The 17748-nt window shown below is 37.9% G+C and overlaps 1 protein-coding gene across 1 annotated transcript in view; it reads right to left on the minus strand.

Annotated features, from left to right (window-relative positions):
• Dhx15 (DEAH-box helicase 15) overlaps nt 1–14078 on the minus strand; it is a 44667-nt gene extending 30589 nt beyond the window's left edge. Inside the window, exons 1-3 of the mRNA XM_003467407.5 lie at nt 13847–14078; nt 7606–8041; nt 3172–3365 (exon numbers count right to left, since the gene is read on the minus strand). Coding sequence (XP_003467455.1) covers nt 3172–3365; nt 7606–8041; nt 13847–13917 — 701 coding nt within the window. The 5' untranslated portion in view covers nt 13918–14078. The remainder of the gene's footprint in view (nt 1–3171; nt 3366–7605; nt 8042–13846) is intronic.
• Between the last annotated feature and the right edge of the window lie 3670 nt (nt 14079–17748).

The following is a 17748-nucleotide window of genomic DNA, read 5'->3' on the forward strand; positions in this document are numbered from 1 at the left end:
TCTGACTTAAATTCCAACTTCTCTTCCAATCTGAATTGAATTCTCAAATTATTCTCTCATTGAAACACCAATATTGTTTCAGAAGAAGCAGAACTCGGTGTTGAGCCTAAACTCAACACTCAATTTTACATTAAATTTCTTTTATGGGGAAAAGCATTAAATTTACTTTTTTTATTGGGTATTTTGTATCGGCAATGAGAAAAGTAACTAAGACACCATACCTAGCACTATAGGAGATACAAAAGTAGCCAATTAACTGAAGGACAACTGGGTTCCCTCAATATCTGAATATCTTAACTTTGCAGCTGGCAAGAGAAAAAGCATGTAACTTAAAATGACTATGAAAACAGCTACCAAACTAACTCTAAATATGTGTTTCCAGAGATGTAAGATCATCAAAGCGTTTTCTTCCCTAAAAATTACCAGCTCAACCACTGAGGAATGAATTTCTTAAAATCTGTTATATCCTGAATGACGAATTGCTTCTTAAAATCAGCAGTGCCGAGACTGGGGATTTAGCTCAGGGGCATCAGCGCCTGCCTTGCAAGCACATGGTTGTGAGTTCGATCCCCGGGAGTCAGCAGTGCCCTCTCCCTTACAATGATCAAAATGAATCACGATTTGGTACTGACCACCATAAATAAGGCAGTTATCTTTTATTGATTAGTCTGCTTTTCCTTAATTACCTCACTATTTTCTTTTTCATAATTTTAATTTCAAGACAGCAACAGAAAAATAAACATACTTTAAAAGGAATGGCTTCGAAAAGTGGGATAAACTAACATCTGACAAACTGTGGTTAGCAACCTGTCCCTGGCAACTGAGTAACATAACAGTAGCATAACAGTGTGCACACTAATTTATTCTGGAGCACTCCTTTGAAATTAGCTTAATATCAGACTTAGAATTTGAGAACATATCACAAGCACTGCAGAAACTATGTTTAGACTTCTTTTGCACAAAGGCAACTAATACACACACTGGTTTAGCTAAAATAGTCTCAAAACTAAGGCTATACACTGTCTTCAAGCAGTTTTCAGAAGTTAGCTCTCTTTACTACCCCACATGAAAAAGCAACTCTTGACTATACAATGGTAAGCACAGCTGTTTTGATGGATATTTTCTTCTTAATTAATTACGTGACATCTTGACAGTAAGTAAAAGCTTTAGCTGATTTTAACACCTAGAGTCTCAGTAAGTAAATATAGATTATATTAACTATACCTAAGGATCACAAAACACTGTTTTTAACAAAGCATCCCTACCAATAAAACTACTAATTCTCTTCCTATTAAATTGGAAAGAGTTAATTTCAATTTTTTAAAATTTCTTTTTAAAGTAGCTTACTGAAAAAATAAAGACAAAACTAATTTAGTTTATTAGATTCTATAGAAGGAATGCCAACAAATTTACCCTGTCTGAAATAATCCTCATGTCAAAAATCCTCATAATGTCACTTTGGGCTACCACAACTATTGATGTTACTAGTCACTTCCTATTAACTGAACCAAGTTTTCACAGGCATACATTTTTTTTAAAGTCTACCCTTGCTCTATTTCTTAATATACACATAGAGATCTAACATTTTCCCACATCTCAGTTTCCAAATTCTGTTCTCTCTACTCAACTTCAACAAAAATGTCTTGATGCACAGTGAAAAAATTCACAAATAATCCTACTCAAAATAAATAAATAAACAAGACAAGATAAATAAAATCTGCTCTTCATTTTCCAAGTCTCTGACATTATTTTATTTTAAAATAGCACAAAAATGAGCCATGACTCTATGTGACTTTTGTCAATTACTTTCTAGGTACAGGTGATCTGTAGTCATAACTAAAGATTTTTCCAATGAAGATTAATGTTAAGTCAAGAAATATGCCTGACACGAAAGCATGAAGATAAACCGACTTAAAGCAACTACGTCTCGTGTTGCACAACTGTAATACCAGCAATTAGGAGTCAAAGGCAGAGGGAGCCCTTCAAGTTTGAAGCCAACTTGGGCCACAAACTTCATTCAAGGCCAGTATGAGCTACATAGTTATAACTTGTCTCTGAAGTCCTGAAGCTCAACTGCAATTCACATGAAACTGGATATGAAATTCCAAAAAAAGTTAAGTATCAAAGAACAAAAACTGACAAGAAATTTGTAAACTAGATACTGTGATTAAACAATATTCTACAAGTTGTGATACATTATGTGAAACTATCAGATACTAAATATTAAAGATGTAATATATGCTATCTAAGGTTTACTTCAAAATAATGAGTTAAGGAAAATGTTGGTTACTAGCAAAAAAAGAATAGTACAGGGGAAAGTGGGTGATAAATACATGAAAAGTTCACTATACTATTTACCTCTGAATTTCTACAAATCAAAGGAGGTAAAAGTCTCATTTATTTCCTAATAGTAATTATATTATTGTCTGCCACTAAAATCATGTCACTGCCCACAAAACGTTTTATTCCAAACACCTTCAAACCACCTCATGGAAACTGCATCCATGACAAAGAAATCATTTTTTAAAAATGACTTAAAGGTCATGTAAATATAAATAAGCAGAGGTAATAAAAGATAGCTTTTTGAAAGAATGACCAAACAATATATGTCACTATGTATATAGAATGCAATAGTAAGATGAAGATAAAAAACCAGACAAATTACAATGTTAGAAACTCAATGTACATGTGCAATCAATACAGCCAGAAAAACAGGCGCTTGAGGGGGTACCAACAGTTCATCATAGAACTAAAGACTCCTTTTAGTTCATGATGTATGAACAGCAAGTCTCCATAACTAACACTAAAAGTCTCTTCAACCCCAAATTAATTATGTCAGTTCACATATTTTAAAAGTAACCTTCACTAATATATTTTTACTTTTAAATGGCATCACTTATTAAAAGTCACACTTTATATTAGCAACATTTCCTGAGACACGGCATCAAGTAATTAAAATGTGACTTTTGAAATTCAATTTCTACTAAATAGCTATATGCATTTGATGCCAAGAAAATAAACCCGTATTAAATCATCTGGCATGTCTAAGAAGGTCTACTCTGAACTATTATATTCTAAATCTGGATAGCTTGAGCTTCTACTATTAAGTTTCTTGACTAACAGTAAAAAACTACACAGGAAACATTTATTTTAAAAGTTAATAGTACTTACTTAAGAATGGTTTTTGCACTACTGCAGTCTTCAAATCGAATGGAGTAACCAACTTCCTGGCCCAACATAACATCCATTTCATCAGCAACTCTCTGAGCCACACTCATTGCAGCTACTCTCCTGGGTTGGGTACAGGCAACTCCTCGCTTGGGTCCAGGTAATGATCGCATGTACTCCACACACCACTGTGGAATCTGTCAAATAATTTCACATTGAAATTAGTTCTACTCTACATATCAACTGTTCAACATGAACTAATGATCTCATTAATTATTTAAAATAAAATTCATTTAAGAAAATGACAAAATTATTTATAACTTAGCCATAAAACGGTCACATATGACACTGGTACAGCATGATTATACTCCTGAGTGGGTAGGGACCCCTGAGGTTTTTGCTCATTATGTCAAAGTGTAAATTGTCCCATGATTAACCATTTATATATGCAATGAAAAAGAATACAGCTTACAAGTAACTACCAAAAGCATTCTAAGAAAAGCATGTAACCTTGAAACACATACATGCAATCTGAGTAAGAAAATGTAAGTAAACATTTACACCCTCCTGGAGCTGTAAGTCTTTTAATTTTATTCAAATCTGGTTGTAAACCAGCAGAAGGAAACTCCTAGCACATCAACTCTCTAATACTTCCATTCTGCTCCTCTCAGCAACACTTTAGTTATCATCTTAAAAGTCTATTGTTACCACTTTCTGCTCTCAAATTTAGGACTTAGAGCAGCAGCACTTTGGTGAAGGACAAACCAAGAGAAAAGGAAAAAAGAAAGCCCAAACCTCAAGCTGACTGTCGTAATAGTACATTTCTTCATTGTTACCCATAGTTACTGAGTAATTTTATTAAGATTATAATGGAAAAGGACCATAGGAAAAAATGCAAAAGCCTACCACATTACCTAGGAATCCACTGTCGTTACAATGACAATTTTTCTCCATCAAAGGCCACTCTAATATTCTAGGAACCATGTGAGGGGTTGCTGTAGTTCTACAATGGTAACTGATGAATGTTGGTTGCTGCATCATTATAGTATTTTAGTTAGATCACACTTGTGCAATTTAAAGGTAAATGTTTTTAACGTAAATATTGTCACTGACAAATAGCCAAATGGGAAATGGTCATGCTGCTTCTTTGAGAACATAATATGTATCTCAAGGAACAAAAATATTAAACTATAACAGTAGTATCTCCGTTGCCCTGTCAACATTTCTAGTAAGGTTTTATATAACTATTCTCATTTCACCAACTGTCCTCCAAGGCAAAATGTACTTTAAAAGACAAACTAAAATGTTAAGCTTCAAAAGCACTGACTAGCAAAGAATACTTAAAAGTTAATTCAGATTTAAGGTAAAAATGCTGATTTTTAATGTACTCCACATAAATGGTTTGCCTTTATTTTAAAAAAAAGTCTTGGTTTTGACTATGAGCTGCTAGACTCTTAGGACTTTAGTCTTAAAATAACTGAGGATGGGGCTGGGGAGTTGGTTCAGCAGCATAAGCACCTGTCTGGCAAGTTTGATCCCCAGTACCCAAAAAAAAAACCTGAGGATGTTAAACAACTTACAAATTTACTGCATGTGTACAATGCAACTTAAAAGGTGCAAAGGTATTAATTCCTAGTTAAAAAAATCTATCTTTTTAACATAAATAACACATATTAAAGTATACTTTTCATACCCAAAGTTTTGTTAAGTGCAGACTATTCCGAACTTCTACAAATCTTAAATGTTTGGCTTTTAACAGAAGATAGCTGGCTACTCTTATCTATTTCTACTGTGTTGCAGTATTTAATTTTGTTTGAAATATACAAACTAAATTTTTGGTATTTCAATGGTTCCCAAACAATATATGGAGAACTCCTCAGTTAATTCTAAGTAAAATGAGATTATTCCAGGAGAAAGCAGGCTCTGAAATACTCTATGTGGGCTACTGACTCATTCATGCCAGGTATGTTTTTCTATTTCTCTTCCATTCAGCTTCTTCTCTTGCTCCAGTTGAAGCCAACTTTCTAAAAACTAATCTTGAATCCTCTATTCTTCTTGTTTTATATACTTAAGTAATTTTTTGTACTTCTCATAGTACTTAAGCTTAAATGTCAATCCAAACTCCAATCATTGCGACTTAGTGGTCATTTTTATCTCAAGAATATACTACTGATATCTCAAATTCAACAAATTTGTAAGTAAAATATAGGTCAGCAACATAACTCAGTGGTACAATACTCACCTGCCTTGCATATGCAAGGCCCTGGTTTTGACGTCTATTGCTGCCATGAAAAAAAGAACTAAAAGCTGTGATTTCTCATTTTCCTTCAAGTATTTTTAATTTCTTCCCCAACACATGGTTAACATCTTAACCCTAATCCTCCTTTTATACTTCATTCCCATTGACTTGTGCAAAGTCTAAACTTGGTATTACCTCCTAAACGCCTAACATCACATCCTCCCTAGACCAGGTATTGATGTAAAATTCCATCACTAGCTTTAACTAAAAGCCCTGATGACCTTCCTATCAACAGAAGATACATTAAGGCCCAACCTGTACCACCAGTCTCACTTGCTCCACTGCTCCTCACACCCTGCACTCACTCTCGCCACAGTACACAACCCTTTCTTTCCTTCCTCTAAACTCTCGCTTTTATTGATGTTGTTCCTTTGGCTGAATCACTCTGAGATTCTCATGTGTATAGTATGCATAGTAAGTAGCAAAGCAAAATGTCTTTACTGTGGTTGTCAAAGTTAAACATTTTGTTTGGATGGTTTTATTTTCTGAGTCACAAACATAACTAAAAAATTAGTTGCTACTTTTTAGCGATATAAGTCAAAGTTTTACTGGTAAAAGTGTAAAAAACCTCATTTGGATGAAATTCACTGTTTATCTTTCCCCAAAATCCCTGCAACCTTACATATTCATAGCAAGCAGCACCCCTAAAAGGGCCAAATGTTAATCCAAATAATCACCAGCAATTTGTTAAATAAGGCAGACCACATCAGACCAGAGTAACAGCATGAATATAATGTTGGTTAAAGATAAAAGGGCCAAAGTTTTAATGCTGAACTCACATAAATCTATTAACCATGTAACCCAGGGCTATCCACTAAACTTCTACAAACTTCTCATGAATCTGAGCCTCTTTTGGTTCATCTATATGGATTATCTTCCTGCAGAGTTGCATAGTGCCTGGCTGTACTCAAGCGTTAATACCATACAACCTAACCTCTAGGCTCACTACTAAGGGAGTTGAACTAAAAACTGTCATTGCCCTATTTTTGTTATTGCCTTTTATATGTTTTAATTTTTAAAAATCACAATGATGTAAGTAGAAAAAATGTAACTGATTCTGTTCCTAACATCAACTGTTTTCTTTCACCTAACCTAGTATTCACTACAGCTCAGTCAGTAGTAAAAGGTTCCAATTTTAGTTGCTCTAGCAGCTTTCAAATGTCTCCATGAAATACTCAAATTCCTGTGTAGCCCATGCAATTTCATGTTTATGATAAATATGTATCATAGGTACATGATCATAGAAAATAAGCCAGGAAATGCAACATGAGTAATTATTTCAGTACAGTAACAGCTATTAAACTCAATACTTTGCTGAACTTTCCTTAATAGCCAGGGATTTTTTATTCAAATGAAATTTTTACCTGTAGTTCAGGCTCACACACAAAAATTACACAAATGATTTTTTCCCCTATCACATTATGAATATAAAATGCAAGAATACAAGCTAACGGTTTCCCACCTATGTTCCCATGTATCCTTCCTTTATAGAAGGGTAAATTGATATACTCTGTAGGAGGCTATTTGGTTATGTATATCACAAGTAAGTATGAATGATATCATGGCCCAATAATTTCCACTTCTACAAATGTTGTGACCATGTAAAACTATTAGAAACAGACTAGATGCCAACAGAAATCTAGTAAATAATAGCTCATCCATGTTTGAGAAATGTCCTATATGTCTTAACAAAACACCACCAACAGTATTTAGTCCTGTATGATGGATGGAGATCATGGGTATACTTTTCTCTATGTTCCTTTTCAAAGAATAAGCTGGTAATATTCATGTATTTCAAAATAGTAGAAACTACTCCAATGGCTCATCTCTCCACCCAGCCACCAGCACACAAAGTTTTGTGTTCCCCACCAAATCTAGCCCAAAGTCAAATTAGGTGGGAACTTATTACTGTCACATTTAAGATAATGAAACAGAAAAAACCAGCACTGTTATTTTCTCCTATGGCCCAAGGAAAACAGCTACTCCCTAAAGGATTTCTATTGAGTCACTAAAAAGTGCTAAATATAAAAGAAACTATTCTTCAAAGTATCCCACAAGACACACACACAATGGACAAATAAACACCTGGTAAACTTAGGTAAATTAGTAAAATTTGTACCATGTACACATTAACTCACCTGTGTTGTTTTACCAGACCCAGTCTCGCCAACCAGTACAAATGACTGATGTCTAACCAGAATATCTGTAAACCTATCCTTATACTCCCAAACAGGGAGCTGAAGCCGTTTCTTTAGAATATCGTAATATCGAGGGGTATGGGGTAAATTGGTGAATGGATTAATGCACTGTGGAAGTGATGTGTGTGCTGTATGTCCAGCGTGTGTTGAATGAGCAGAATGTGTCGAATGTGTTGAATGAGCAGAGTGGGTTGAGTGAGCTGAATGCGAAGCTTTTAAAGGTGGTAATCCAGCACTGATAAGCATAGCATTTGTCGAAGCTCGCAATTCTTTCTCCTTTTCTTTCTCCCTCTCCCGCTCTCTATCTCCTCTATCACGTTCTCGGTCTCGATCTTTAGACCGATCTTCACGATCCCGGTCACGATCCCGATCTTTCCTAGAAATAAAAATTTAGAGTTCAGATTCTGAGTTTTATGCAAATGTTCTTAGGAGCATGAACAATCACAAATGTCAACCCATTGAATACATTGACGTATCAGACATAATGGTCAAAGATAATACATGTCTTTCTCTTCCTTTCCCTCAAATTTCTTATGCAACCTTTAATACAAGATAAGGCAACATAATAACCAAGAGTCTTCTGCAAGTAAAAAATATTCCCACTTGAACAAGAGTTAGAGAAAAGATAGCTGGAGTGGCAAAATAAGATGGCATCACAATCTTCCCCAGATCCTCCCTCAAACTTCTGTGAAAAGATGCTTTCTGTACTTTATGGTATAATGCTAAGTAAAAAGCACAATACAATATTATACCGCTCTTGCAAGCAATACAAATATGAATTACATATCTGTAGGTAAATTCGTATTGTTTCTCTTTCCAGTATTTATCAATTTTTAAAAGGAAAACTAAATTTAAAAGTTTTATTTGTTTTCAGTTTATTTTTGCATTTTAACTTTACTAGCAAGACACTGGAGATACACTGTAAAATTACATACCTTGGCTATAAATTAATTAAATATAGCTAAACTAAAAATGAACTTAACACTATGAACGTGTTTAAAGTATGCATATAACCATTAGGTAAAGTTTAAATGATCAATTCTGGGATCTTCTAGATGGACCCTAATACAATAATTTTTATTTCCAGTATTGGGAACTGAAACTCAAGTCTTCGTGCAAGTTAAGCAAACAATTTACCACTGAGTTACAATCTTTGTCCCTACTATGGTTAATAGTAATTTATGGTACAAAAACTGACAAATAGCATGGGATGAAGGCTGCAACTAAAGGTGGCTCCCAAAGCCTAGTGGTGGAAAAAATATTTATGCCTATTCATTCTAATCCAGTTTTATTTCACAACTCCTATAGTAGATAAATGTGTCACGAAGCATGGCAACAGGGAGCTGACACTGAACCCTCAAATGGACCATTATGGCTTAATCATAATACATGAAAATAGGACAAATTTCCTGTGTTCAAGAATCAGTGATAAAGCAGAAAAACCCATTCTCCATGATGACATAGTTGGGGAACAAAAACTGCCCTTGGAAAAATGCAGCTGAACTGCTAAACCCAACACTGAGTTGGAATGCTTCAATTAATGGTAAGCTGACAGCCTTTCTGATCTTGTCCTTAAAATGTAATTGTAGGGGCTGGGGATTTAGCTCAGCGGCATAAGCGCCTGCCTTGCAAGCAGGCAGTCGTGAGTTCGATCCCTGGTACCGATAAAAAAAAAAAAAAAAAAAAAAATGTAATTGTAGTCCATAAAGAATTACTGAGGAGGTAAAAGCTTTATTTTGTAGACAATCTTCCCTTCTATCCAGTGTTCACCCATTACAGTTACAGAATAACTCAGAACCCAATGAAGCCTCTTACTGCATCAACCCCCCCCCAAAATTAAAGAAAAGCCAAATAAAGAACCTAATTATGAAATCTCACAATTCAAAACTATGCCCCATTTAATACAAGTCCTGGTCTATCTTTAAAAAACAGTACCAAACATCTTTTGTGTTGCTCTCATCCTACTTCTGGTCTAAGCACTTAATAATTAAATAAACATTTATATTGCCAACAGGGTATAGTTTACAATAGGGAACACAGAAATATACTCAGCAAAATGAAATGCACTTTAGCCACAATGGTAGACATCTTAAAGAGATGAGCATAATACTAAAAAATGCTTTAAAGAGGATTGGCCTGAATAAGAACTTACGTTTCTACTATTCTCTCCACGGAAATAAAAAGGGAAAAGGGAACAAAAAAGGAAGACTAATGAACTTCTGCAGTCCCAGACAAGAACCTAATTTTCCTGAGTTAGTATTTGGGGAAAAGGGGTGATGGACAAAGAATACCATATATTACACAGTTTCATTTTGTTGAAGTACTATCTGCAGCAATGAACATGTTTTCAGTCACCCATGTCATTCACATCTTCATTACAAACCAAACTAAACCAAACCAACCAAACAAAAAACCTCTCCCAACCCACAAAAATGCACAAAGATTAGCTGTGAACCAAGGAATGAAAATAGTTGCAATATACAGAGTAAAGAGGCACAAGGACCACATGCACATAATCACAGGAAAGGCATACATCTCAACTTACTAATCTGCGAAGTTAAAAAATACTAATAAAACAGCAGCATATATTAAAATAAAGCAACAGGGAGGAAATGGAAAACTAATTCATCACCTAGAAATGTTGTCTATGGCTCAAACTATCTGCCTTTAGCGGGGAATAGGTGATAAAAACCAAGCCTTTGGAACTTCATAGTCATTTTAAGTCACAATACCAGCAAGGACCATCGGACATAGCTGTCAAGCACATGGTTCTGTACCGTTCACAACTCAGAATTTAAATTAACTATATCGCAGTATTTCTTTCCTTGTCTACAAAATGTGGCTATTAATGTCTAGTGTAATCTTGATAAGATTTAGTATTTCTAATGTCCTTCAAGTGTTGCCTGGTATATTGGAAGTACCTAATAATACTATCATCATTAAATCTTTCAAGATTAGCACACTATATTAAACTCCAATTGAGAATCATATGCATTTTAAACAAACATGATTTTTTTTGCCCTCTACTCTTCCGGCAGTGCTGGAGACTGAACCAATACTAGGCAAGCACTTTACCACTGAACTTCCATCCTCTTTTGACACAGGATCCCCCTACATTGCCCAAATTGGCTTATAACTTAATATCCTCTTGCTTTAATCTGCCAAGTAGCTGGGATTATAGGTGTATACCACTGAGTCCAGATCTGGCAACCTTATCTCCAGAAACTTCATTCTAAGCATGTAAATATGTGTACATAAGACTCTTTGTACTTTTCATTAATAAACAGAATACTGGTTCTGACACACCTTTGCAAATGGGAGTATTACACAGCCAATGAAAATGATAACGTTGAGTCGGGGATTTAGCTCAGTGGCATAAGTGTCTGCCTGCCCAGCACGAGGTCATGAGTTCCATCCCAGGTTCAAAAACAAACAAACAAACAAAAAGTAACATCTATTAGAAAGACATCTGAATATGTAAATATAATGAAAAATTGATTAACTCCCACTGATTAATAGTTTACAAATTAAGTAAATATGCAGAGAACTCCAAAACTGTTAATCCAAAATTCTTCCTCAGAAATAGAAGATTTCAGAAAATGTGCCTTTTTTATTATACCTCTGTGCACGGACATTTCTTATGTTCCACTAGGATTACAATAATGGGTGCATTCACATAAAGTGTGTAGGACAATGTGTGCTGCAGAGTACATACTCTGTATTGTTCTGTTAACACATTAGCTTCACTTCCATGCAATTAATAGGAAAAACTCTCAGAAAGTATGATCAAAAACCAACATTAGAATAAAAATGTTCCTATCTTTAAAGTTTTGCATACCTCACACAGCAAATTGTCACTTTGACAGTAACTTTATATTGAAGATTTTGTGGATGTATGGAAAGATGACAGTATGTAACTGACACAACTTCAATTTTGACTCCAAAATTAAAATATGTCAACAGTAAATAAACCCCTGCCTAGTTTAGGACCATGAATGGGTGAAATCTTCCACAAAATTACTCCCACTTCATGGTACTGGATAAATCAGAGTGGTATTTGACACCTCAGTCCAAAAAAATGACAGGCCGTTTGTGTCAAACAAATACACGTGTTAAAATGATTATTAGCTCTTCAAAACTACAGGTACTCTGACAGACATCAAAAATCAACATAACTTCAACTGAATCCCCCTTTAAAAAATGGTTAGCACTAATAAACACTAAACCAATTTCTAAAGAAAATCAATTCTATGAGAATTCTATAGAATCAAATGACACAAAAATTAGCATCAAAAACTTCCCTCCAGAACTTCTAACTCTGGTATTATTCTACAGATAAACTTTCCCTTAAATATTGGGCAAATATCAGATAATATCGATGGGATATGTGAAGCTGGTTTTTGGAAGCATGTAATTTTCAAGAGCAAAGAAATGTTATGGAACCACTAATCTAAGAAAAGCATTTTAAATGGTACACAAATATTAATAAGCAAACTATTTCTGTTCCAGTGTAAATACTTTGTTCCAATCTGACCTCTTTTGAGACATCAGTTGAATTTTAGCCAAAAGCAATTTTTTGACTTCACAGGAATCAAGAACTAAGCCTTCCCAATTTTACCAACCCATTATAAATGTCATGAGTACAGATTGTAAAGACTCAACATAGTATTAGGTTGCGCGCTAAAGAATAAAAATGAAAACAGTAGTGCTCTAGAATCTGCTATCAATTGTGTAAAACGTGTGCAAGCAACTTTAACTCTGGTCTCTCATTTCTCAACCCATGGTGGGTTGATTATACTCTCCTGGAAGTTGTTTGCAGCGCCAACGATCTAATACACAGTGCTCAAACATACTAACATTTTTAATTTGGGGTGGAGGTGGGAGACAGCCTAAGAGAAAACTGTCTTATGTCACTGTATTATTACAATGCCTAATGTTGTTAAGATTTAAAAATCTACAGAATTGACCCTGATAACAGCTAGCAGTGAGATTACATAGGTTACTTAGAAATCAATCCCATAGAATGAGTGAACAAAAGTTTATAAAAACTATACAGATGACAGTGATTCTATGCCACAACTATATAAAGTTATATGGATATTCGAACTCGCGAAATTTTTTTGCTTTTCTGCCTTAATTATCCCTTAATTGATCTACTTCAGAAGTACCTGTTCGTGCACTGGGAAAAAAATGCTTAAATTAATAGCTAAATTTCTCTGCAGCTTTAGGGAATGGCTAAGAAAAGGGAATCTAGAACACCATGAAACTATATTCAGTATTACTCGACCTCCACCGGGATGACATGTAGCCATAAATATTAACGGGTTTTGAAAAGGATCTCTGTATTTCAAAAGTTACTTAAGAAAGAAGGAAAAAAGACAGAAAGTAGAAACTTACAGAAAGGAATCTGCTTGCTGCCTGCTCTGGGGTGCTCGGTAACCACTATTTTAACCAAAGCAGGAACTGAAGGCGATGGCGGGAGTGCGCGCAGAGAACGGAAGTTTGCCTGCTACCTACTCGGAAATGTTTGAATGGACTGAGCACGGTCTCTCCCGCCGAGCCGGCCGCTCCGAGCCAGGTTTCCAGCCCCATCAGGTATACTCCACGTTTTCCTTTCTCCCGAAAGGGCCTCCTCTCTCCCTTCCCCCGGGAACTCTCGCAACTCCCGCCGCCCCCACCCCAACCTACAGAAGAATCCTCGCGCTTCCCGCCCTCCGCCTCTCCCCTTCCCGGCACGCAGACACCCCCTCCTCCCCCGGCGCTCCCGCCGGGAAGCGCCCGGTGCCCTTGGACGCGAAGTCACCGGCGCGTCCTCCCATCCTGGGTCTCGGCCCCGGGGCCCAGTCGGGAACTGAGGCCACGCGGTCCGCGCTGCACGCCCTCCAGACTCCGTCCGAAGTGACTCTGGCCGGCTCGGGCTGCCACAGGAGGTGTCCTCGTGGTCGCCATAGGCCTCTCACTCTCGGCAGGCCCGAGCGGCGGCCCCGCCACACACATCCCTGACGCCCTTGCCGGGCCAAATTAGCCCGGCTTTTTCCCCGATCCGTGGCTGCTGAACTGAGCCTAAAGGACAACAAAGGCTCGGGCTCTGGGAGCCGCTCGACCAGGCCAGCTCCAGCTCGCTCTCCGCCACGAAGGCAACAAAGCCGAGCCGCTGCCGCGCGCCCCCGGCCTGGCTTACCCATCGGTCCCCGCACGCTTCTTGCCGGAGGGGTAATCCTCCCCCAGATCCAACCGGTGCCGCTTGGACATCCTCGCACTTTTAACAGGAGGTAGGAAAGGAAGAAAAAAGAAGCTGGCGGCTGTATGGGCACAGTGGACGACAGCTACTTAACTCTCGGGGACTCCCACCCCTCCCGCCACAAGAACCCACACCGTGCGGCCGGAACCAGGAGCTAAAATGGCGGCAGCGACGAGGGCTGGGCCTGCGCGCGCGCTTCCGCAGCTTGCGTGCTGAGCGTGCGTGCGTGCGTGGTGTGCGCGCACGCTGCCCATAGGCGGGAATTCCAGGCCCGCCAGCCTCCGGATTGGCCAGACCTCTCTAGGCTCTGTCGGACTCCTCCTTTTTCCTGGAGCTTTACGCACGTTTCCGCGGCTGCTAGGGTGGGTGCGAACCTCATGTCTGCACATTTCCATTTCAGTCTCACCTTACCCTTTTGCTGTGGAAACCTGAAAAAGTCTGCTCTTATTTAGGATATCCTATTACCCTGGCTTTAGAAAAGTCTGAGAGATTGTGAAATCTATGAAGATCATACAACTAATAAGTGGCAGAGCCCCTACAGCTAAACTAACTCCAGACCTGGAACTTGCAGTTATCTCAGGAGACACTCACTTGAGTGAGAAAACTGAAGTGAGACGTGTTAAGATGCAGCATGAGCCACTGTACCCTTGTTTTTTACCCAGCACAAATAAGTACTCAAGATATGAATGCTTTTATTGGCCACAGTACAGACAATTAACAGTCAAGACACTCTTCAATTTTTTCCTGTGTGCCATATAACTTTCAGGATTAGTCCTTCCTCTATTTTCATTCTTAGGGTATTTTATAGATGTGGATGTGAAGGATGAGAGAGGTCAAGTTTTATGACCGTTAATTAGGGCTGCATCTAATGTGATAGCAAACTGGTGGGACAAGATGACCCATAATATGGGCAGCTAAGTTAGATAGACGTTAATATGCAGTCAGAGAGACACCGGAAAGTGTCCAGAAGTCAATGAAAAATAAAGACATCAGAACTGTGGATGGAGGCACATCTGAAGAAAGTCAAGCCTCAAGATAGATGTAATAACCCATCCTACATAGTTCCCTAAGGGTTAAACAGTAACTTGGAATTATTGTGTAATTAGCACCATCTGGGCCAGTAAGTCCAGCTAGACATTAGTTACCCAGGTGGATGACCAGAGCATCCATACCCATCCCTTCCCAAAAATGCCTTTGTTTTTTTCCGTATATCCTTGCTATGTGACCCACTTTACTACTGGAGCAATTATTAGCTAGGCAGTTTACTTGCAATCTATAGGTTGGTTATAGTTTGACCCACTATATTGTGACCTATATAAATTTCCTCTGACAAAGAGCTTTGATGGCCACCCACTAGGGACCCCTTCCTGTTTCTTAGGAACTATCTTTAAATAAACCTTTCCTACTCTTAACCTCTATTGACCCTTGGAATTCATTCTTGTATTTCAGGAGACACAAAGTTGCCACATCTAGTATCTAACAGATTAGCATGTTAGGAGTAATATTTCTCCAATATCAATAGGAGTTTGGACTTTTCCTTCTACAACCTATCTGCTTGCTCAACTGCATAGATTCCTAGAAGAAGTATACAAGAAAATAATCCATGTGTTAACCCAAGTAAAGGAATTTGGGGGGAAGGGTGGCTTGTTTTTAGTTTTTTGCAGGCTTGTCAACTGACCCTAGGACCTTGCCCAAGCCAGCTCTGTTCTCCATACATGGCCCACAATCTTTATCTTTCATGCTGTGTCTCTGCCTTTCCTGAAGACCATATTCTGTATGCTAGTAGTTAATAGCAAATTCTCAGAACTGCATTCAATAAGATTAAACGCAACTGAGACTTTGAAATAGGCAAGGCTTTCAGTTTTGTACCAAATCCACATTCTAAAGTCAACACAAATAAAAATGATTTTTTACTTATATTCAGTGCAGCATTCCACCATAAATGTATATTAACCATTTATTGGCTTTTATTAGAGATTATGATTTGGAATCACTAAATTATGACCCTAGAAAAGAGTTCCCAGCTAATTTTCTCTTTCTGCCTTATTTTACAAATGAGGCAATTTGATTGGTAGGTCATTCCCATGTCACACAGTCAGTGTTGACAGAATCAGAATCCAGATTTCACTCCCAACAATTCCAATCCCAATCTCAAGATTACTATTACTAAAAATGTAGAGAAATAATCAGGAAAATAGAATTCAACCCACAGAAGTGTTCCAATCTAAAAGAATCAGTCTATCATAAATGTGTAGGAAACTCAGTAAAGGAAAAACTTATTATCAAGGTAATAAGACTTTCCCCTTGGGCGTAGTATATCGCAAGAAAACCAATTTATAAGTTGTGTACAACTTGATTGACTGAAGCAAACCCATATTCACCAAAGGACAGGAGCCTTTCTGCAATCTAAAATAAAAGGAAATTGTCTCCAGATTCTGTCTGGACAGTCACACTTTGTGGGAGGAGGAGCAGAGTTCTAGTCTAAATGATCCACCCTAGATTTTTTAGACCTAATTATCCCTAGAGTAAAGAACCACCGCCAAGTCTACACACACTTTGTAGAAGTGTTTCCAGGGAATATTCTGTTGCTTTTACTCTGACTCTTTACCTACTAAACAACATTGTGATCATTTATTTGATCTATGACCTGGACATAAGTCACCTGGAAAAAAGGTCTTATGATGTTGACCAGGTCCAGAACTCAAGCCAGTGATGTCTCCATCTTAAACTTACAAAATGGACGCTTTTCCTTGAATATTTAAGTGTATTTTTATGGCAACATCAAGTTAGGTGCTATGAGTTACACTTGTTTACAGGTGAGGAAGCAGATGCACAATGAATTGTGGCCAAGAAGACAATTCTGAGCTGCTGCTGCTGCTGCTGCTGCTGCTGCTGCTTGACACATCTGATTCCACTTTATTTTCCTGTATTACTTTCTCATTGCTGACGCATAAGATGTGACACCCACAAATTAAAGGAGTAGAGATTTGTTTTGGGTTGTGTTTCAGTCCAGCATTGGCTGGCTCGAAAAAAAAACAATACAAAAGTACACATCATGGCAGAGGAGCACGGTGGAGGAAAGCTGCTCAGTGCATAGTGGCTAGAGAGCAGAGACTCAAGAGAAGAAATGGGAAGGGAGATAGACCCTTCCAGGTACCGCCCTCAGCAATCTGTCTCTTCTGACAAGGCCCTATCTATTAACTACCAAATCAGCTGTTGTTATGGTTGATACACTGTGTCAACTTGAGAAGTTTAGAAGCGTAATTAAGGGTCAGGATCCTTATTTTGGAAATATCCTCATCCCCTGCAAGAGAGCAGGACCACAGAGATTTTGTGGGTGCTACATCTGCCTTGGGAGGCAGGGGGTGGCCTGCATACATTATAAGGGAGGAAAAGAGGCTTGCTGTTTCCCACTTTTGTTCTAGCTGCTTTTGCTGGCTGCTACTTCGAAGTGTTGCCCCGGTGCCATGCCGCCCTGCTTTGCATCTCACGGATTATGGACTGAAGCCACCACAAACTATTAGCTAAATAAACTTCTACTTTCTTCATTTTGGGTGATGGGTATTTTTTCCTGGCAATGAAAGAAAAGTAACCAAGACAGCTGTGATATTCCCATAATTCATTTACCTGCCAAAGGCATGCAGCTTTGGAGGGGGCCCATAAACCACCATTACAAAGTGAGTGTTCCAATCTGACAACCTCAATGTGGACTGACAAGTTTCTATATTGTCCAAGTGGAGAATTAATTTGCAGAGCTCTCAGTGGTTAGGTCACAAGTCACAAGCTGGAGGAGTTAAACCCAGTCTGACTTCAGAACCACATTGTTGACCACTGAACGCATC

Source organism: Cavia porcellus, unplaced genomic scaffold (assembly GCF_034190915.1).
Source record: "Cavia porcellus strain 051 isolate PalLab524CR breed Dunkin Hartley unplaced genomic scaffold, mCavPor4.1 scaffold_30, whole genome shotgun sequence".
In the NCBI taxonomy this organism is placed as follows: domain Eukaryota; kingdom Metazoa; phylum Chordata; class Mammalia; order Rodentia; family Caviidae; genus Cavia; species Cavia porcellus.